The 22,020-nt window shown below is 43.5% G+C and overlaps 1 protein-coding gene across 1 annotated transcript; it reads right to left on the bottom strand.

The window, feature by feature from the left end:
* Nucleotides 1-3,191: 3,191 nt before the first annotated feature.
* LOC125530032 (agamous-like MADS-box protein AGL80) lies at nucleotides 3,192-3,971 on the bottom strand. The gene has a single exon (XM_048694436.2). It carries the CDS (start codon nucleotides 3,944-3,946, stop codon nucleotides 3,263-3,265), a length of 684 nt encoding a protein of 227 aa, XP_048550393.1. The 5' UTR covers nucleotides 3,947-3,971; the 3' UTR covers nucleotides 3,192-3,262.
* Nucleotides 3,972-22,020: the final 18,049 nt, after the last annotated feature.

Here is a 22,020-nt window from a genome sequence, read left to right as displayed (position 1 = left end):
GCATCAGACCACTCCTTAAGGTCGGTTGGGGTCAACACGGTCGCGTAGACCCCGCGCCGGGAGAGCTTTTGAGGCCAGTGCGTTTCCACAGCCGGGAAGATCACGTTGATATCAATTGTTTGGGTGGGCCGGTGGGTTCATGAAGGTCCAGCCACCTCGAAGCTGACTTAGCTTCATGCGCCTTTTCGCAACTACTTATGGAGAGGCGTGGATGGCTGTGGTGTCGGCGTGCTGGTTGAACAGGAACTCGATGTTCCCGAAGTGGATGTAGTCGATGACGAGAGGGGGCATCACATCATAGAGCAACCCTCAATCGCCGACCTCAAGCTCGAAGGAGCCAAAGGTGAAGGTCTTGCTCAACATGAAGTCGTCGGGCATGTATAATTAGCCGATATGGGTTCATTCTCCGACCAACGTAGCCTATGCCTGGCGCGCCAACTAACAGTGGATAGTCCAGACTACACCCACGGTAGGGTAGCAAACATGTCCGGAAGTACTAGATCGTAGGTTACACAGAGAGTTTACCGACGTTCGGGCCTCCAGGAAGGAGTAACACCCTACATCCTTCTTTGTGTTTGTATTCATGGGTGGGTATACCTCGTACAAGGGATTACAATGGGAGATGGGATGATGGATACAGAGGTAGATGGGATCGAGAGCCCCGTAGCCTCCACCTATATACACGGTGGTGGTTAGGGTTTTATAGGAGGCATATCCAATCTTGGCCATCGCCGTGTTGACTTGGGTGCCAAGAAAACCTTTAAATGCCTATCCAGCCCTCCGAGCTCCCTCCTGTCACTAACTCCTTGGCAGGCCCTCCGGACCTCGTGGTAGCTATGCTGTCGAGCTCCCTATGGAGCACCCTGGTGTATTACACCCTCAGTTTCTGAGGGGAGTCCAAAGCTGAGAAGGTCCACAACGCCATCCATGTTTGTTCTTGTTACTTCTTCCCACTTCTCTAGCAAGTACCTCCATGGAATGACTTGCACATTGAGGTGCACCATGATACGTCTCCGTCGTATCTATAATTTTTGATTGTTTCATGCCATTACTCTACAACTTTCATATACTTTTGGCAATATTTTATATTATTTTTAGGACTAACATATTAATCCAGTGCCCAATGCCTGTTTGTTATATGTTTTCTTGTTTTGCAGAATATCCATATCAAACGAAGTCCAAGCATAATAAAAATTTGCCGAGATTTATTTTGGAATATATATGATTTTTGGGAAAAAGAATCAATGCAAGATGATGCTCGAGGGGGCCACAAGCCCATGGGGCACGCCCCCCTACCTAGGGCATGCCTAGCAGGCTTGTGGGCCCTCTATAAGGTGGTTGGTGCCCTTCTTTTGCCGCAAGAAAGATAATATCTGGAAGAAAATTGTGTTAACATTTCAGCCCAATCGGAGTTAAGGATCTCCGGGAATTTAAGAAATGGCGAAGGGCCAGAAAACACGAACGAAAAACAGAAGAGAGCGGAGAGAGAGAGATCCAATCTCGGGGGGAGGGGGGCTCCTGCCATTTGGGAGCCATGGAGGCCAAGGACCAGAGGGGGAATCCTCCTCCCATCTAGGGGGGAGGGCAAAGAAGAAGAAGAAGAAGGAGGGGGGCTCTCTCCCCTCTCTCCCAGCGGCACCGGAACACCGCCGGGGCAATCATCGTGTTCGCGTGACAGCGATCTACTCCAACAACCCCGTCATCTTCATCAACACCTCCATCACCTTCCCTCATCTATATTCAGCGGTCCACTCTCCCGCAACCCGCGGTACCCGTATTTGAACATGGTGCTTTATGCTTCATATTATTATCTAATGACGTGTTGCCATCCTATGATGTTTGAGTAGATTTTTGTTGTCCATTGAGGTAATTGGTGAATTGCTATGATTGGTTTAATTTTCTTGTGGTTATGTTGCTGTCCTTTGGTGCTCATCATATGAACGCGCATGTGGATCAGACCTTAGGGTTAGTTGTATGTTGATAGGACTATGCATTGGAGGGCAAGAGTGACAGAAGCTTCTTCCTACCATAGAAAATACAAGACTGAAGGGGGACCAATATATCTTAATGCTATGGTTGGGTTTTGCCTTAATGAACTTTAGTAGTTGCGGATGCTTGCTAATTGTTCCAATCATAAGTGCATAGAATTCCAAGTAAGGGATGACATGCTAGCGGTGGCCTCTCCCACATAAAAACTTGCTATCAGTCTAGTAACTTAGCCAATTGCTTTAGGGACAATTCCGCAAATCCTACCACCACTTTTCCACACTCGCTATACTAACCTAATTGTACTTTTAGTAAAACAACACCTAACTTTTATTTTCATGTTCTTTATTATCTTGTAAACCTATCCCTTTACACTACAAAGTGCTACTAGTTTTTTTCTTGTTCTACGTAAACCAAATGTTAAGTGTGTGTAGAGTTGTATCGGTGGTCGATAGAACTTGGAGGGAATATAAATTCTACCTTTGGCTCCTCCTTGGGTTTGACACTCTTATTTATCGAAAAAACTACAATTGATCTCCTATACTTGTGGGTTATCACACCAATGCCCGGAGTGGATTCATATGTACGATGTTCTATCACAACATGCACCCGATAGAGTTCGGGGTTCTCATAGTAGCTTGAGTATAGCTCAAACACAATGCCCTCTCAGGGGTGGCCCGAGACCCGATTGATGATGAAACTGGTTGACACAATCACCTGGTTTTGAAACTTGCCAAAAAATATTGAGGATGTAGAAGCCATTATCCTGGCGCTCAATGTCATACCTACATTTTCTTAAAATGAAATGTAGCATCATAAATCTTTTAGTACATGAGACTTTTTGCATCAAACAATTAATGTGCTCTAGTTTTCCTAGAATCATTATGGTTTTGTATAGGCGATGTGCATCAAGGTATGCCAAAACTGGGAGGTAGCACTTCATGCATGGTTGGATCGTTTGATGCAATACTAAGAGGAAAAAATATCATTTTGCTCGAGCAAAAGCATGCTTGACAAAATATGTTGACATAAAGAGTAGGTACAACCTAAAAGTTGCAACCAACTGATAAAACAAATAGAGCATGGGGGATATCCATAATAAAAATTTAAAAGAGTAAAATAAAATTGTCTTTGCTCAAAGAGCAAGATTGAGACCGAATGTCTCATCTTATTGACGATGCCATCCATGCATCTTATTGGCCATGCCAAAACTAAATTGAAAGAGATGAGGACCATGTAGCTAGTCATGCGCTACATGTAGAGTTCATCTACCAGCTTACATATTCATGTGGCCACGAGAGAAGACATCGTTGTTGCCGTCATAGCCACAAGTATTGTCACCATCGTAGATCACGGTGGTAGGGGCCCTTTCGAACCTCATAGTGTTAAGACAACCCTCCTGTTGCTGTGGTGGTGCCTGATACATAATTGGAGGCCCCATGCCCCTGCCATTGGTGACGTATGGTACCTGGGCTTGGTCGACTGGTGGCTGCCCACTCATTTTTGTGGTGCATTCACTCAGGCTCTTGAGGATAGAGTCCACCTTCGAGCCCAGGGCTGTGAGCTCCTCGATGTTGTCTGGGAAGTGGCCACTTTTTAAGGCCTTATACAGGAGAATCTTGGTGTGCTGGTCCTGCTCCTCGCGCCTAGCCTTCTGGACCTGCTCTTGGAGCTGTACGATACGCTCACGGAGGATGCTCTCTTGGTCCATCGTCTTCTTTAGCCGCGCCGCCTCTTGCATGCTCTTGAACTGATTCAGGATAGCCACTGCCTCGCCATGGGATGGGAACACCTCTGGCACCGCCATGCCCTCGCCATACACGACCACACATGCCTTAGCATCGGGCATGGCGGCCACCTCGCCTGCCTTCTTCATCAGGATCTTAGTGTGCTTCTTCAAGGCATTGCGCCGCGCCGAGTTATTGCGGATGTACCGAAGGGCCACCTTCTTGCGAGCCATTGTCAAGTGAGGGAAAAATCTGCAAATGAAGGAAAATTGCTTGTTTGGGTGAGTTGAAAACGAAGGTATGTGGGGTGGATTTATAGTGGAGGATCTACGAGGATGAGGACGCTATAACCATGCCAATGGAGGATCTGATAGATCTGGAGGCTGATCTTAATTGTGGCCAGCTGTAAATTCGGTGTCCATTTAAAATTTTAGATTTACTTCCTAAAACCGCAGATTTCATCAATCAATACGAAATTTCTTGTAGATCGAAGGAGAACATATATGGAAGGTTTCTACATGCATCTTTACTAGTAGGACATTCCTATTTTAGCAAGATATTGCCAATTTTTTAATTTAATGTTATCCTAAGTTGAATGTTTATTGAAAATATAGATAATCACATCGAGTGTCCATTCCTTTTTGACAATGTTAAGGAAATATCCATGAAGTATCACTCCTACTAGATGACCTGTTGCGCCATTGGCGCACAGACAAACTGCAGCCCGGAACTTAAGCTAACTATTTGAAGGACATTTTTCCTTGACCGTCTGCAAATGATTATGTTTGTATCACATATGTATTTGCCTTGATAATGATGTTGCAAAAATAGCCTAGAGGCAATAATAATTGTATTATTTATTTCCAAGTTTATGACAAATGTTTACGTTCCGTGCTATAACTACTATGGCTCTCGAGTCTACAATAACTAAGAGGCTAAGAGGAAAACTCATATGACCGTGTAAAAATATAAACGTTAAAATAGATTCCTTGTCTTGCCTCTAGGACTAGCTCAAGTGTTGCATGATGGTTCTATTTTCCTGAACGATCGTGTCGGCAACATTGAGGGCACGATGTTAGAAGAACACTTGTGTTGAATTGACCCAAGTTGGATTTTGTACTAGGAGATGATTTTGTCATAAGTCTATAGTCATAACATAGGAAGTTAATGTATCCATAATTCCTTAGACCATGAGAGTATCGAGTCACTCCATACTGGTCGATGCACTTTTGGGTTGTTCTAACTGTAATAGGGTGATCATAACAACAACTTATAGGTTTATGAAAAACCTATGATGATGGACTAGATATATCTCTAGGTGTAATAGGCGATTTGCTCCTACAATGATGGAGAGATAGTCTTAGGGCCCTCTAGGTGTGACAGTATCCATCATTGTCTAGCTAGACACAACATGATTTGTTCACGTGGATGCCAAAATACGAGAATGAGAAAAAAGAACAAAACCGGTAACACAAAGACTGGTATAGTAAGCATGTGTTTGACTCACAGGGATACCGATATATCTCACCACATGATTTTTTAAAGCATGGTGAAGCAAAAGGAATTGCACATGGGAATTGACACGTCTCGAATGTATCTATAATTTATGAAGTATTCATTCTATATCTACATCAATCTTGTATGGTTTTGACGCACTTTTATAACATTTTTATGGACTAACATATTAATATAGTGCCCAGTGCAAGTTCCTATTTTTAAAAATATTTTTCATTTGGCAGAAAAAGCATACCAAACAAAGTCAACCACAATAAAAATTTACGACTATTTTTTATGGAAGGAAAGAGACCCAGGAAGCTTCAAGGGGGAGCCAGAAGTGCCTAGGGGGCCCACAAGCTCAGGGGGCACGCCACCCTAGGGCGCGCTTATACGTCTTGAATGTATCTATGGGACTAACCTATTGACATAGTGCCCAGTGCCACTTGCTGTTTTTTGTTTGTTTTTTTACTTCGCAGAATATCAATACCAAACGGAGTCCAAATGCCACAAAACATTTTGGAGAATTATTTCTGCCCAGAAGACACCCAGGAGGCCCAAGAAGTGCACGAGAGGGGGCCTATGGGGCCCACTAGGCACCAGGGCACGACCTGGTGGGTAGTGGAGCCCACAGGCACCCACTCCACTGACCTCTGTCTCTATAAATACTCTAAAATCCCAAAACCCTAGGGGAGTCGAGAGAAAACAATATCCGCCACCGCAAGTTCCAGAACCATGAGATCTAATCTAGAGGCCTTTTCGGCACTCTGTCGGAGGGGTCAACGATCACTGAGGAGTTCTCCATCATCCTTGTTTCCCTCGGATGATACGTGAGTAGTTTACCACAAACCTATGGGTCCGTAGCTAGTAGCCAGATGGCTTCTTCTCTCTTTTTGATCTTCAATACAATGTTCTCCTCGATGTTCTTGGAGATCTATTTGATGTAATGACTTTTTGTAGTGTGTTTGTTGGGATCCGATGAATTGTGCGTTTATGATCAATTCTATCCATGAATATTATTTGAGTCTTTGCTGAACTCTTTTATGCATGATTGTTATAGCCTCGTATTTCTTCTCCGAAATTTTGGTTTGGTTCGGCCAACTAGATTGATTTTTCTTGCCATGAGAAGAGGTGCTTTGTGATGAGTTCGATCTTGCGGTGCTCAATCTCAGTGATAGAAAGAGACATGACACGCATGTATCATTGCTATTAAGGATAAAAAGATAGGGCCTATTCCTACATGAATAGATCTTGTTTACATCATGTGATCATTCTTATTGCATTACTCCATTTTTCCACGAACTGAATACACAAGATGCATGCTGGATATCAGTCGATGTGTGGAGTAATAGTAATAGATGTAGAACCGTTTCGGTCTACTAATCTTGGACGTGATGCCATATACATGATCATTGCCTTGGATATCATCATGATTATTCGCTTTTCTATCAATTGCCCAACAATAATTTGTTTACCCATTGTATGCTATTTTCTCGAGAGAAGCCTCTAGTGAAAACTACGGCCCCCAGGTCTATTTCCTATCATATTAAATCCAAAAATACCTTGCTGCAATTTTTTTTTATTTATTTTATTTTGTGTTTTAGTTAGATCTATTTATCAAATCTCATACAATTTAATCTATCTCAATACCGAGGAGGGATTGACAACCCCTCTTACGCGTTGGGTTGCATGTTTTTGTGGTCTGTGTGCAGGTGCTGTTTACATAGTGTTGCTTGGTTATCCTACTGGATTGATAAACTTGATTTCATAACTAAGAGAGATACTTACCTTTGTTGTGCTGCATCATCCTCTCCTCTTCGGGAAAATACCAATGCAGATACAAGCAATCACACGCCATGTGAGCTTGTGGGGCCCTTGGGACTCCCCCTGACGGGAATCCAACATTGCAAATCTTTCCCTAATAATAAAGCACAGATTGACTTTGTCGGGTTCACCGTGAGAATATGCTTTTTTCTCATGTCATAATAAGCTTTTATAATTTGCATGGACAAAATCGTAATATAAACGAGGTGGTACTAATTTGGGGATGAGAAATCTGTGATTGGGCCATCGATCCCGCACGCACACGGGACAGGGTCACGTTCTCCTCCTCTTCTAGCCACCTCTCTCCCATCATGCGCAGCCCCCACGCCGCCGCCCCATGTATGCGGCTGCCCAGCCACCTCCGTCCTACCTCGCTGCCGTCAGCTCTGCCCTACCCCATCCCGCCCTCTATCAAGGATCTCCACCGATTCAAGCGGGTCTCTCAGATCCAAAACAAAATTCGTGTGAGAGATTTGGGGCTGATTGATCAATCCTTGGTTGGGATCTAGGCATGGCTATGGGGAAGATAGTGGTGGTTGTGTGCATCGCGGCGGGACGACAATGTTTACGCTGGTGCCAGCGGTGGAAGGGGGTGGAGCTTGTGGGCTCCGCGGAGGCTGACTTGAAGACGAAGGTGGCGGCGGTGATTAAGGAGGTGGCCCGCCCGCTCCTTGAGCTCGATAAATCCGATGTGTGAGTCCCATGTGTTCATCATCAAACTCATCCTCTCAAAGTACAATTAGTACAAGTTTATCTCTTTTTTTCTTTACTACTGAACTTTATTTTTTTACATACTTTTTTCTCTCTGTAATGACTTAGGATCATTACTATGTATTCAACCAGGGTTAATCAATATTTAGCCACAATATGTATGTCAGAAAACAGCTTCCACCTACAAAGAATTACAAGACAGAAACTCGGGGTTCAGAAGCTTGAGAAATTGTATGTGGACATGGCCTTGCAAAAAGAACTTAGGTGCGTTCTCTATGAGAAACTGGATATATTTTTAAAATTTTTTAGGTCAGGTCTATATACTATCTTTGGTAACTGAACCATGGATGTTATGCTTATATTGAAAATAATTTGAAATTTACAAGGCAGTGGAGCCAGTTCATATTTTGTGAGCAACCAAAGTGCAAGCAGCCTAAATTAGTAATCTTCAAATAAACTGGCTTATGAAATTTTGATGGTTTTGTCAATAGTACAGTAGCACTGGATATTCTGCTGTTTCTTATATTTAGAATTTGCCCTGACCTGATTTTACTACTGTGGCATGCAGAAACCTTGATGCAAAAGGAAGCTCGATGAAGAACATATATAAGATTTCTTATTTTCATGATTAGCAAAGTTATTGCAGACTGCTTGTTTGTTGTCTGATAAAACACATCTCTGAAAATTCGATAGACCCTTTGATCGAGTTTACATCTGTTATCCTGTCTGTTCCAAATTTGATTTAGGTCTATAGGCAAGGGCTAAACTGAATCATGCTACTACACAAGGGCTAAACTAAACCATACTACTACTTCCTACACGCCCAATTACTGATGATAGGAACTAACAGTTGGGCTGGGCGATGTTCCCATGCATGGTCGTGCTATGTTAATTAGTGTGTGCTGGCCGTAACATGTTACTATTATTTTTCCGCAGAGGAGCGAGGGCCTGACGAAGCACGTGGACTAGTTATCGTTACGGTGGATGTTGCACGACGCGCGCGCTTCGGTCTAATTAGCGTGTACGCTAAGAAATAAAGTGCGCATACTTAATTTAGCATGTCTAAACACTTTCTTTGACTGCTGAATTTAGAACTGCTGCTTGGTACGCACTATTAATTTTCATACTGATAGGCTTAACCAAATGTTGTATCAATTGGGTAAAGTACTCCATTGCACTTCCAGGCAAACTTCAGCAATTAGTCAGAATCCAATGTCACTCATGATTGGTATTATGGGTATCCATTAGTACTACCAACATACTGTAGCCAGGTACAATCAGTACGGACATGCACTAATCAGCATCATCTCTGCATCCTAATTATGCAGTGAACTTGCCGCTGATCAATTACAGTTTTGAAACAATGCTGAAACTCTCACACTTTTTCTTGGCAGAAAACAGCTTACAGAACATAGCCAATAAATTTTTTGTATGAATCCGAGCTTACTAATTTATTTGTCTGGAGATAAATTGGTTTTAGTTTAACACTTGGTTGTTGCTTCCTTATTTTTTAAATGTACCCCCCTTTCAAGCACACATAGGTTGATTCAGATATTGTAGAACTCTACATTGTATTATATATATTATTTGTGTTGTTTTTCAGCTTAGCGGAAAATTTCATTCGAAGATTTGACTAGCATCCAACCAGAGGAATAACCCGAAAGGTTAGCAATCTTACAAGTTTGAAAAGTGTGACAACGGCAGGGATTTTGTTTTTCTGGTAACACAGTACTTGGTCAGGTTTTACAGTGTGGTCCCAGGTCTCATAGGTGTGAAAGCTTTGCTATATGTATGCTGTTGGAGAAATTATATAGCTGTTGTGGTGAAAATTCCTATTTATGGTTAAATAAATCATGTTGTTTGTGCTTCGTTAATAACCATGCCTACTATGATCCTGCGCCTCTTACTCTTTGTGTAGGCTTGCTGTCAAAACAACAAACTTAATATGTGCTTGATTAACTCAGTCAAGCTATTGTTGTAGTTGTCTGATGTATGAAAGTGTAATGTTCTCCTCATGTCTATTCTGATGTTTCAACTATACATTACTAGAGAAAAGCCTATACACAGAATTTTACCAGTAGCGTTGTACAAAATCAAGCGCTGCTGCTACTTAGTAGCAGTGCGCGTAAATAAACCGCGCTACTGCTATGACTTTAGCAGTAGCGCGTACTAGCGAAAAGCGCTGCTGCTACGTTTGAACTGGGCGCACATGGCTAGCCCAACCTAGCAGTAGCGCGTATAATGGCCCAGCTACTGCTAATCTCCTTAGCTGCAGCGTGTATTCCAGAACGCGCTGTAGCTAACGTAGCAGTAGCGCCCTTTCTGGAACGCGCTACTGGTACTTCTGACTTAACCACGCGGTTCGTCCTTCCCCATGGCCACTTCCTCCCCCAAATCAACTCCACTCTCACCGCCGCCGTCGCCCCTCGGCCGCCGCGCGCTCTCCCCATGCCGCCCCGACCCCAGATTCAACGCCGGCCCCGCCCCCGACCTCAACGCCGCCCGGGACGCCGCCCCCGACCCCGACCTCAACGCCGCCTCGGACGCCGCCCCCGCCCCCCCGACCTCAACGCCGCCCCGGAGCCCCGACCACGACCTCGACGCCGCCTGCCCCTCCCTCGTCGCAGGCACCCGAGGTGAGCACGCCTGCTCCTCCCTCTCCCCTACCTCTGCCTAGGGTTTCTACCTCCATCAAATTAGTTAGGGTGGAAACGAATCAGATGCGGATGCGGCTCAAATGAGTTAGGGTTCATGTAAGGGTGGAAACGAATCAAATTTCTAAGATAAATCATAAAACGAGTAAAATTTGACCACTTATTTCACTTTATAGTTGGATAATTGGAATATCCGCTACCACTTTTCACCCTTATAGGTTCATCAAATTAGATGGTAATTAGGGCAGTAGTTCTTAGGTACTAATTAGTTAGTAAGAACTAGGTACTAATTAGGTACTAGAATATTTTTATTTATAGTAAGTTTATTTTTAGTAAGAACTAGTTGAATTAATAGAACTAGTTAGTAAGAACTTGTTGCTATTTTTTTAGTTAAAGCAATTTTCCCGCATCGACGTGGACGATGCCTATCCCGCATCCTCGTCGTCGAGTCGGCGGAGGACGACACCTGCTTGACCAGATGGGCCATGTCCAGGACTGGGCTCCGCCGGGGTGGTACTGGGAGGCGCTACCTACCGGGGGGCGCAGGTTGGTGAGGAGCCAGCCTGTCGTTGACCCGAACCTTCTTTGATGGCGGTCGCGTGGGCCAGTGACGGTCCAGAGGCTCGAGGACTCCGTGGAGGTGGTGCGTCACCGTGTCAGTGAGGAGGACGCGCACGTCCGTCGCTACTTGTTTGCGTTGGAGCACAGGTTCTCCAATACCTGGCAGGTTCTCCAGGGATCTCACTGGAGCTATGATCCCGTGATGGTTCCTTCTCTGTGGGTGTCCACCGTCCGCGCCGATACCCGTCGTGTGCTAGGGTTTTAGTTGTACTAGTGATATTACATGTATGACACTATTCGGGATGTATTAGTGATAATATTCGACGATGTACGGACGCATGAGATGATTTACTTTTGCTTATTGAATGCATGCTAATTTGAGTCTTATAAGATATTTTGAAATGTATATCTTGTGTTGCTCAATATCCAAGTGGCCGGTCATGTTTGCAGGTTACACCTCCGAGTGGCCTATGTTTTGCCGGAGTGTTGATTCATTTCCGTTCCGGCAAATTTCAGACGCTCGATATATCCTATTTTAGCAAAGGTCATGCCGGATTTTTCCGTGAATTTTGGCATGACTTTTGCCAGAATATGTAGGAAATATCGAGTGCCCCGGATTTGTGTGTTGAGTATCCTGGTAGTTATCTTTTATCGATTTTCAATTAATGTTTTAACTATGAACATAGGAAATGTCTGACGACAAAAAGGATTTCGGTATTTGCAAATACTGCGAAGACGAGCGCGGCCTGTGCGACGGAATCTTCCTAGATGATGATAGGCGCTTCAGCATCAAGCTGGACGAGAACTTCGAAGTGGATACAGTAAGTCACAACGACAAGTCTTTTTTTCGTAATTAAGCATGACATCTGCTTCATTTGCTTCAACTTATATATTTTTTACTATTCTACTAGCGTATCCCCTGCCATGCAAGAGTTTTTGTATTGGATAAGATAGGTTTCAGTCATACTATGGAGGTAAAGAAAGTTTATTTGAAGACCGAGCATGGTTATATTTTCCACGCAAAATTATACAATTCAGACGACTACACTTATTTTGGATGCAAAACATGGCGAGCACTATGCAAGACTTATGCATTTCAGCCTGATATGGTTATCACCTTTGATATTCGTCCGGAAGATGATATTGACGGTAATACCGACATCTGGTTCGATGTGCAGACGCCTCCAGTTACACCAAAATGTAAGTTTCTCAACCATATTTATGTCTTTGATATTGTTTATTCAAAAATAGTTGACAACTAATTTGTATTGTCAGCTTATTTCGGTGCAAGCAAACATGTCCAGCGCTTGGTAGACAGGACCTACTACTGTCCTGGGGCTGAACTAAACTGCGAGGAGCTAAGTCATTATGTTTCATGGCTTGAGGATCTTGATACCGTCAAGACAAATTTTCTTCCTGGACTTAGAAATCTTAGTACTGAAAACGTGTGACCAATAGTGTTCGTCATGAACTATGGTCACATCTATTTAGGAAGGATGGTAAGATTTTAACTATTTGTCCTCAGTGCATCTTTTCCATACATTATTTGTGAAGCTAAACTTCATTGCTAAGTATGTGACCATACGATGTTCTTCAACAGGGACTCCCGATGAATGTTGTGCCTTATGGGATCGAGACTAAAGGTACCATGAGTATTATTAGCTTACGGCCAAGATATCCTACATGTTACTTTAGTGCATTCAAGATCAGCGATGAATGCTTAATAGTGCAAGACTGGACCAGATATGTGATGGGGGAGCGCAGACAAGTACTAGGGGGCAGCAAACAGATGTGCTACCCAAAATTAGGAGACAGGTTCATCTGCATGCTCCAACTTGATCAAGGAGGAGAGCTACACATGTTTTATGTTGTTTTACCTAAGAGAGAGCAGCAGGAGTGATTAGCTAGAAATGAGTTTGAGGATGATGATGTGCTACACTATTACTATGATGATAAAATAGCTAGTGTTGGTGGTAATGACTGATGATTATTATTAGCTAGTGTTAGTGGTGATTAAATAAATATTGTTGGTGCTAATGATTATGATGATGATTAAATAACTTGTGCTGGCGGATTAGATTCAAGTGGAGGCAACATGTGGTGCACATCGAAAGTATTACTAGTCCAAACTAGATCAAGTTTGGATTAGTAGTATACTTTTGACATGCACCACATACTGCCTCCACTTGAACCTAATCCACCTTCATTTGACACACTGTTATGAACATAATGATGTAAACCTCATAACTGGTATTGTACCAATATTTGTACGATAGCGCATAAATACACTAAAAATAAAAAAACAAAAAAACAGTACTAGTAGCAATGGAAAGAAAACACGCTGCCAGTAGTTACATTAGCAGCAGCGTGAGAGTGAACAAGCGCTGTAGCTATTTGTTCTAGCAGTAGCGCGTGCGGCACGCGTTACTGGCACGCGCTACTGCTAAGCAATAGCTGTATCGCCTTATTAGTAGCGCGCCTACCCGCGCTACTAGTGAGCACAAAACCAGCGCTACTGCTAGGGTTTTCCCTAGTAGTGATACTACTTCTCTTTGAGAAGTTTTCATGGTCCCACCCAGATTATACGCCATATTAGATCATCAGATTACCTACTAATCGAGCTGCCAATGACTACAACGCTTGGTTGATTGCTTGTGGATGATTCTGCAATGTAGTGAAAGAATTTCAGTAACTAAATCCGCACGAGAGTGGCTTTTTAGATCTCGGGTGTCTAGGCACCCTCTTATCTCTACCTTTCGTCCATAATCTAACGCATGGAGATCTGAACCATGTACTGTAGCGCCAGTCTTATTAGCAGTCCTAGTGGCTCGTTAAACGCGGCATGATCGGCATATTTGAAATGTTTCTGGGCTAGCACTGTTTTGACGTAGGCTGATTCCACCTAGCGGGAACAGAGAAATCGACTTTGGACTTGACATGTCGGGTTCATGTATAACGGAGAAAAATGTTTAGGTGCCGCTCCCGTGTGAAAGAGGAGGAAGAAGGTAATGTGACCTGTCCTTTCTTGTCTCTGACGAAGAATAATATTCACGCATGCACAAAGCTGCATGCACTGCCCATGACCTGTCCTTTCAACAAGGCCTACCGCAATGCACTGTTTTACCTATGCAAAAGCCTAGTCTGCATGTCCCAGACGCCGGCCCTGTCTACCACTTTATCTGCTTAATTAAATCTGTCATCAGTAATGGTCTGCTGCTGCGTGCGCCACTGCGCCCCACTGCACGAATCTTAAAATGGTTGGGTGCGCCTGATAAGAGGGTGCCGGGGCTCCCGGGTGCCATGGCACCTTTTTGAAATCCGCACACTGTTCTTCAGCAATGGACAATTTCTGAAACTTTTCTGGATTGTGACCGATATGATTCAGGTGCAGAAATGTTAGATGTTGAATGCTATAGGTCTGACGATACATATGCTATCTGCGAATCGATTGACCCAATCTTGCCTCACTAGCTATGAGAAATAATTTAGATGAGAGTTTATAAAGAGCATGTCTAATACTGTGCACTACGGTGGATACCGTCTTTGTTTATCGGTGCAGTTTAGTAGCACATCTTCTCGTGATCTCATTTGCTATTATATTCCACGAAAGAAACATTTACGCAGGGTTTGGTTTTGTCTTGGAAGTTCATAGTATATTGTAGGAATCGATCACGACATTGATGGATATTAAAGAAAAGTGAGTCTGGTTCACGATGGTGTGCGAAAGGTGAGGCTGCTTTGCGCTCAGGACAGTTGACTAGGAACTCTTTGATTTGTATCACTACCACTGGCTTGGTATCTGTACGTAGATGTGTATGCGTACATATAAAAATTAATGTTTTGGTTTAGTATTTTTCTTAATTCTCAAGAGCAAAAAGAAAATACGTTATCAGTGTGTACGTACAATACTATACACATCAAGTCGGAATCAAAGTCGAATTGAAAGCGAAGAAATGGCTAACCCTGACCGTGCACCTCTCCATCCCTTGGGTTTACCGCTTTGAACGCTTTAACCATTTTGTTATTATTATTGCTGTTCAATCAGGTTGCGACGAATCGGATCGGGATGAGTAGCTAGATGTGGATCGATGGTGGCGGCTGGAAAGGGTTAACCCTCACCGTCTACCTCTCATGCTGCTCGGTGGTGACATGTGATCATCCACAGCTATCCGACGTATGAGGACTCGGAATGTGGTGTTGGTGTTTACTCCACAGTGAACCACATGACCTTTCCTTGAAGGATGCATGGACACGTGCGGACCATCCCCCACCCCCTCCAATGAAACAAGTCTGTAACATTAATTCAGAAGTGAGAGGGCGAGTCTGTAACATTGATTCAGAAGAGAGAGGGCGTATGAGGGTCGGTGTACATATGACCAGGTGCATGGTGTAGCTCGCGCAAGGCGGCCCTCATGTCTAGCTCAACGAGATTAGGTTTAAACATTTCACTACGCTAGCGCGGTTCAATGACAAGTGTGTCGTGTAATGCTTGAACTCATCGCCTTGGCATATGTTCGGGTGCATTGTGATCAGGTGGATACCACGACCACTGTGTCAGCGAGGGTGGAAGGACGATAAGCAATTACATGGCTGGGGTAGAGGATGTGGGCCTGCATGGGTCTTTGAGTCATGTTCGGCGTGTGAGTTTGTTTCTCCCGTTGCAACGCACGGGCATTTGTGCTAGTTCTTATAAATACAGACCCCCTCGAAAAGTAATCTAGAACTTTTACTTTGCCGTCGCGAGCCTCTATTCCTATAAATACAGAAACTCCTAAAAAATATTAATTGTGAGCGAGTCATTTACGTCTTGAGTTACAACATAATGCTTACTGGGCAATTAAAGACCTTAATATGATTTCGAGCTTGCTGTCGAGAATAGATTATTTGATATTAGTTATCTAGATGAATGGAGAATTCAAGCATATGAAATTGCCAAATTATTTAAGGATAAAGTTAAAAGATGGCATGATAAAAGCATTCAGAAATGAGAATTTAATGTCGATGATAGAGTTCTTTTGTACAACTCTCTTTTAGACATTTTGCAGGCAAACTTCTCTCCAAATTGTAATGCCCCTACATCATCAAAGAAGTTTACTGCCTTGAAGCCATCAAGATTAATAACACCGATTGGTGGGTCGACACATGTGCAAGTGTTCATTGTGTGCTGATATTTAATTTTTCTTCTTCTTACCAGGTCATAGGCCATAGGTCCATTTTGATGGGGAATGGCACGAGTGCTTCTGTTCATGGTGTTGGCATGGTCGATCTGAAGTTTACTTCGGGAAGGATTGTGCAGCTGAAGAACGTGAAGCATGCCCCCCCATCAAGAAGAACCTCGTTAGTGGCTCCCTTCTGTGTAGAGAATGGTTTAATTTGGTCTTCAAGTCTAATAAATTAGTTGTTACGTAATATGGACCATTTGTTGGAAAATGTTATGTGTGTGGAGGAATGTTACGCCTTTCCCTCACAGATTTTTGTAATAAAGTCGTGAACAATATTCATTCGAGTGTTAATGAATATGAGGTTTGGCATTCACGTCACATTAGTTTCGGTGTTATGACGCAGCTAGCAAAGTTAAATTTAATCCCTAGTTTCGCTTTAGCCAAAGGTTCTATGTGTCATTCGTGTGTGCAAGCTAAGCAACCTCGCAAGCCTCACAAGGCAACAGAGGAGAGACACTTGGCACCACTAGAACTCATATATTTTGATCTTTGTGAGAAGAATGGTGTTTTTAATAAAGGTGAAAAGAAATACTTCATGATGTTGATAGATGATTACACTAGATATTGCTATGTATATCTGTTAAATACTAAAGACGAGGTTCTACACTACTACTTTAAAATTTATAAGGCAGAAGTTGAGAATCAACTTGAAAAGAAAATTAAACGAGCTCGGTCAGATCATGGTGGAGAGTACTTCTCAAAAGAGTTTGATTTCTTTTGTGCAGAACACGACATTATTCATGAGAGGACGCTTTCCTATTCACCCAAGTCAAACAGGGTTGCCGAACGAAAAAACCGTACCCTAATTGATTTGGTTAAGGCCATGTTACATTAGGTCTATCCAAGGCATATGGTGGGGGAGACTATATTGACTGTTGGGTTACGTAGTAATTTTAAAAAAATTTCTACGCTCACGCAAGATCATGATGATGCATAGCAACGAGAGGTGAGAGTATGATCTACGTACCCTTGTAGATCGACAACAGAAGCGTTTGGTTGATGTAGTCGTACGTCTCCACGGCCCGACCGATCAAGCACCGAAACTACGGCACCTCCGAGTTCTAGCATACGTTCAGCTCGATGACGATCCCCGGACTCCGATCCAGCAAAGTGTCGGGGAAGAGTTCCGTCAGCACGACGGTGTGGTGACGATCTTGATGTACTACCGTCGCAGGGCTTTGCCTAAGCATCGCTACAATATTATCGAGGACTATGGTGGAAGGGGGCACCGCACACGGCTAAGAATATGATCATGTGGATCAACTTGTGTTCATGGGGTACCCCTTGCCTCAGTATATAAAGGATGGAGGAGGAGGAGGCCGGCCAAGGCAATTGGTGCGGCCAGGATGTGGAGTCCACCAAGAGGGGAGGAAGGGAGAAGGAAGTAGAGGAGAAGGAAAGGTGGCCGGCCCCCCTTTCCCTAGTCCAATTCGGACTAGAGGGGAGGGGGGGCGCAGCAGCCCCTTGGCCCTTTTTCCTCTTCCCACTAAAGCCCATCAAGGCTCATTGCTTCTCCCGTAACTACCCGGTACTCCGAAAAATATCCGAATCACTCGGAACCTTTCCGATGTCCGAATATAGTCGTCCAATATATCGATCTTTACGTCTCGACCATTTCGAGACTCCTCGTCATGTCCCCGATCTCATCCGGGACTCCGAACTCCTTCGGTACATCAAAACTCATAAACTCATAATATAACTGTCATCGAAACCTTAAGCGTGCGGACCCTACGGGTTCGAGAACAATGTAGGCATGACCGAGACACGTCTCCGGTCAATAACCAATAGCGGGACCTGGATGCCCATATTGGCTCCTACATATTCTACGAAGATCTTTATCGGTCAGACCGCATAACAACATACGTTGTTCCCTTTGTCATCGGTATGTTACTTGCCCGAGATTCGATCGTCGGTATCTCAATACCTGGTTCAATCTCGTTACCGGCAAGTCTCTTTACTCGTTCCGTAATACATCATCCCGCAACTAACTCATTAGTTGCAATGCTTGCAAGGCTTCAGTGATGTGTATTACCGAGAGGGCCCAGAGATACCTCTCCGACAATCGGAGTGACAAATCCTAATCTCGAAATACGCTAACCCAACATGTACCTTTGGAGACACCTGTAGAGCACCTTTATAATCACCCAGTTACGTTGTGACGTTTGGTAGCACACAAAGTGTTCCTTCGGCAAACGGGAGTTGCATAATCTCATAGTCACAGGAACATGTATAAGTCATGAAGAAAGCAATAGCAACATACTAAACGATCGGGTGCTAAGCTAATGGAATGGGTCATGTCAATCAGATCATTCAACTAATGATGTGATCCCGTTAATCAAATAACAACTCTTTGTCCATGGTTAGGAAACATAACCATCTTTGATTAACGAGCTAGTCAAGTAGAGGCATACTAGTGACACTCTGTTTGTCTATGTATTCACACATGTATTATGTTTCCGGTTAATACAATTCTAGCATGAATAATAAACATTTATCATGATATAAGGAAATAAATAATAACTTTATTATTGCCTCTAGGGCATATTTCCTTCATTGACATCATGTCATTTCCTGAATAAAGTTGCAACAAAGGACAATGGAATCACTCCCTATGAAAAATGGGAGAAGAGAAGGACGACACTCTCATAGTTGCATACTTGGGGCTGTTTGGCGAAAGTCAATGTGCCGATCCCTAAAAAGCGCAAGCTTGGACCAAAGACCGCGGACAGTATTAATTTGGGCTACACTAAGAATAGTGTTGGCTGATACGTTTCCAACGTATCTATAATTTTTGATTGTTCCATGCTATTATATTATCTGTTTCGGATGTTTTATATGCATTAATATGCTATTTTATATTATTTTCGGACTAACTTATTAACATAGAGCCCAATGTCAGTTTCTGTTTTTTCCTTATTTTTGAGTTTTACAGAAAAGGAATATCAAACCGAGTCCAAACAGAGTCCAAAACTTACGATGAATTTTTATGGACCAAAAGAAGACCCGGAGCATCGGAGCCAGGCCAGGAGGTGGACGAGCAGTCCACAAGCCTAGGGGGCGCGCCCCTGTGGCTTGTGGGCCCCTTGAGTGTCCCCCTGACGTGAGACCGACACCAAAAATTCTTATAAATAGGGAAACCTCTGAAAAGAAACCTAGATCGGGAGTTCCGCCTCCCGCAAGCCTCTATAGCCACGAAAAACCAATCGGGAGCCCGTTTCGGCACCCTGTCGGAGGGGGAAACCATCACCGGAGGCATTCTTCATCATCCCGGTGGTCTCCATGACAAAGAGGGAGTAGTTCACCCTCAGGGCTGAGGGTATGTACCAGTAGCTATGTGTTTGATCTCTCTCCCTCCCTCTCTCTCTCTCTCTCTCTCTCGTGTTCTTGATTTGGCACGATCTTAATGTACCGCGAGCTTTGTTACTATAGTTGGATCATATGGTGTTTCTCCCCCTCTACCTTCTTGTGATGAATTGAATCTTGTTCTTTGAGGTTTCGTTATGTTGGATTGAGTATTGGATTTGAGAACAGTTGATGTATTTCTTGCGATGGGATATCTGTGGCGACAATGGGATGTTTCATTGATTCACTTGATGTATGTTTTGGCACTCAACTCACGGATTCCCGAGGTGACATTGGGGTAATCTATGCATGGTGATTGATGCACGTTTTCGTCCTACGTTCTCTGATAGAAACTTTGGAGTGATTCTTTGTCGCACGTTGAGGGCTTGTTATATGATCCAATTATGTTATCATTGTTTAGAGAATTTGCACTAGTGAAAGTATGAACCCTAGGCTTTGTTTTCAAGCATAGCAATACCGTTTTTTCTCACTTTTGTTACTAGTTACCTTGCTGTTTTTATATTTTCAGATTACAAAAACCTATATCTACCATTCATATTACACTTGTATCACCCTCTATTCGCCGAACTAGTGCACCTATACAATTTACCATTGTATTGGGTGTGTTGGAGACACAAGAGACTTTTTGTTATTTGGTTGCAGGGTTGTTTGTGAGCGACAATCTTCATCCTACGCCTCCCACAGATTGATAAACCTTAGGTCATCCACTTGAGAGAAATTTGCTACTGTCCTATAAAACATTGCACTTGAAGGCCCAACAACGTCTACAAGGATAAAGTTGCATAGTAGACATCATTGGCCACAGATTTCTAGTAGTGAAATCTGAGGTACCTGACGTGAAGGTCGGTTCTATTATGAAGTCTAAGGATACTACATTATTTGAAGATATTTTTTCTCTAAGAGATATGCAAGGCACTTCTAGATAAGAATCTCAGGAGACTCCTAAGCCTGCCATTCCCATGGAATATTATGAACAAACACATGAGGAAAATCCTAAGGATGACGACGAGGAAAGATAGGGGCAAGAGACAAAGGACGACAAAGACCTTTGGTGACGATTTTCTCGTGTACCTTGTGGATGATACTCTCACTTCTATTTCAGAAGCGTATGCCTCTCCAGAAACTGACTATTGGAGAGATGCAGTCCGTAGCGAGATGTATTCCATCATGACTAACATGACATGGGAGATCACTGAATGTCCCTATGGTTGTAAACCGTTGGGATGTAAGTGAGTGTTCAAAACGAAGCTTAGGCCGGACGGTATGATTGAAAAATACAAGGCTAGGCTTGTGGCCAAGGGTTATGCCCAGGAAAAAGAAGAAGATTTCTTCGATACCTATTCACCTGTGGCCAGACTGACCACCATTCGAGTATTACTCTCATTGGCGGCCTTGCATAATCTTCTCGTCCACCAGATGAATGTTAAGACGACCTTCCTGAATGGAGAGTTGGACGAGAAGATTTACATGCAACAGCCAGATCACTTTGTGATAGGTGTTGGGTGCCTGCCAACACCAGTATCCTGCCTAACCTCAACGCCACAACCTGCCATTAGACTAGAGTTTGCTATCACCTCACCCGTGCCAATCCCATGCTAAAAACAGGCCACCTAAGAAAAATCCAACCATGGAGACCACGGGGAATACACACAACTATTTAGGATTTCTAGCTTGTGGTACTAATCAATCCCTGAGCCAGCTAATCTAGGGACAAGAAAAAAAATTCATACACACATGCAGGAAAATTCAAGAGATGAAGGCAGATGCAGACCCGAGAAAGGAGGATGAGGCGTCCGCTTTCAAATCTGGAGCTCGTCTTCAGCTAATCGTGGAGGGGAACAGACAACTCGCTCGATTTATCTATGCATCCGACGGAGAATACAAAGATATCGGAGGATTTCATTGGGGATGAGGAAAATCTGGGAAAGTGAAGGTCAGAGTGGAAAGGATACAAGGATTTGTGATAGATGAGTTCATCCATCCGGATAGTTTGGCGAGGATCTGTTTTGCGGGTTCTAAGTTTGCCGTAGAGGGCGAGCCGAATCGGCTCTCCCAGAGGAGCGGGGATTTTTTGACCGACCTAGGCAAGCTGCCCCCAAAAGCAAGATTATATTTTTGCCTAAGACTAGTCACAGTGGGGAGTAATTTAGAGTAGTAACATGCATATATACTAGTCTATGTTACTATCATCACAGTGGGTAGTAACATATGTGTTGTGTCATGCATCACTTCATTCATTAAGTTGTAGACTCATCTTCTTTTTGATATGTGTGATATTATTGTAACTAGATATGTTACCACATGCCTCTCTTTCTTCATTAATTACATGCCATATCATCTACTTTGTCTAGATAAGTGTGATGTTATCATCTATGTTATTCTCACTGTGGGTAGTCTAAACGCTGACCGGTGTGCGTGCGCTGGAACGGCCGCACCACAGCCGTCGATCTCGCGCGCCCGCATGATACATTGGCGTGG

The sequence above is a fragment of the Triticum urartu genome, chromosome 6A, assembly GCF_056163025.1.
Source record: "Triticum urartu cultivar PI428250 chromosome 6A, HENAU_Tu73, whole genome shotgun sequence".
In the NCBI taxonomy this organism is placed as follows: Eukaryota; Viridiplantae; Streptophyta; class Magnoliopsida; order Poales; family Poaceae; genus Triticum; species Triticum urartu.
The sequence above is the reverse complement of the archived record's forward strand: the minus strand, read 5'-3'. Positions and strand labels throughout refer to the sequence as shown.

Bases quoted from the DNA above. Each gene is read 5' to 3' on its own strand.
- LOC125530032 (XM_048694436.2), bottom strand. From the start codon at position 3,946: ATGGCTCGCAAGAAGGTGGCCCTTCGGTACATCCGCAATAACTCGGCG.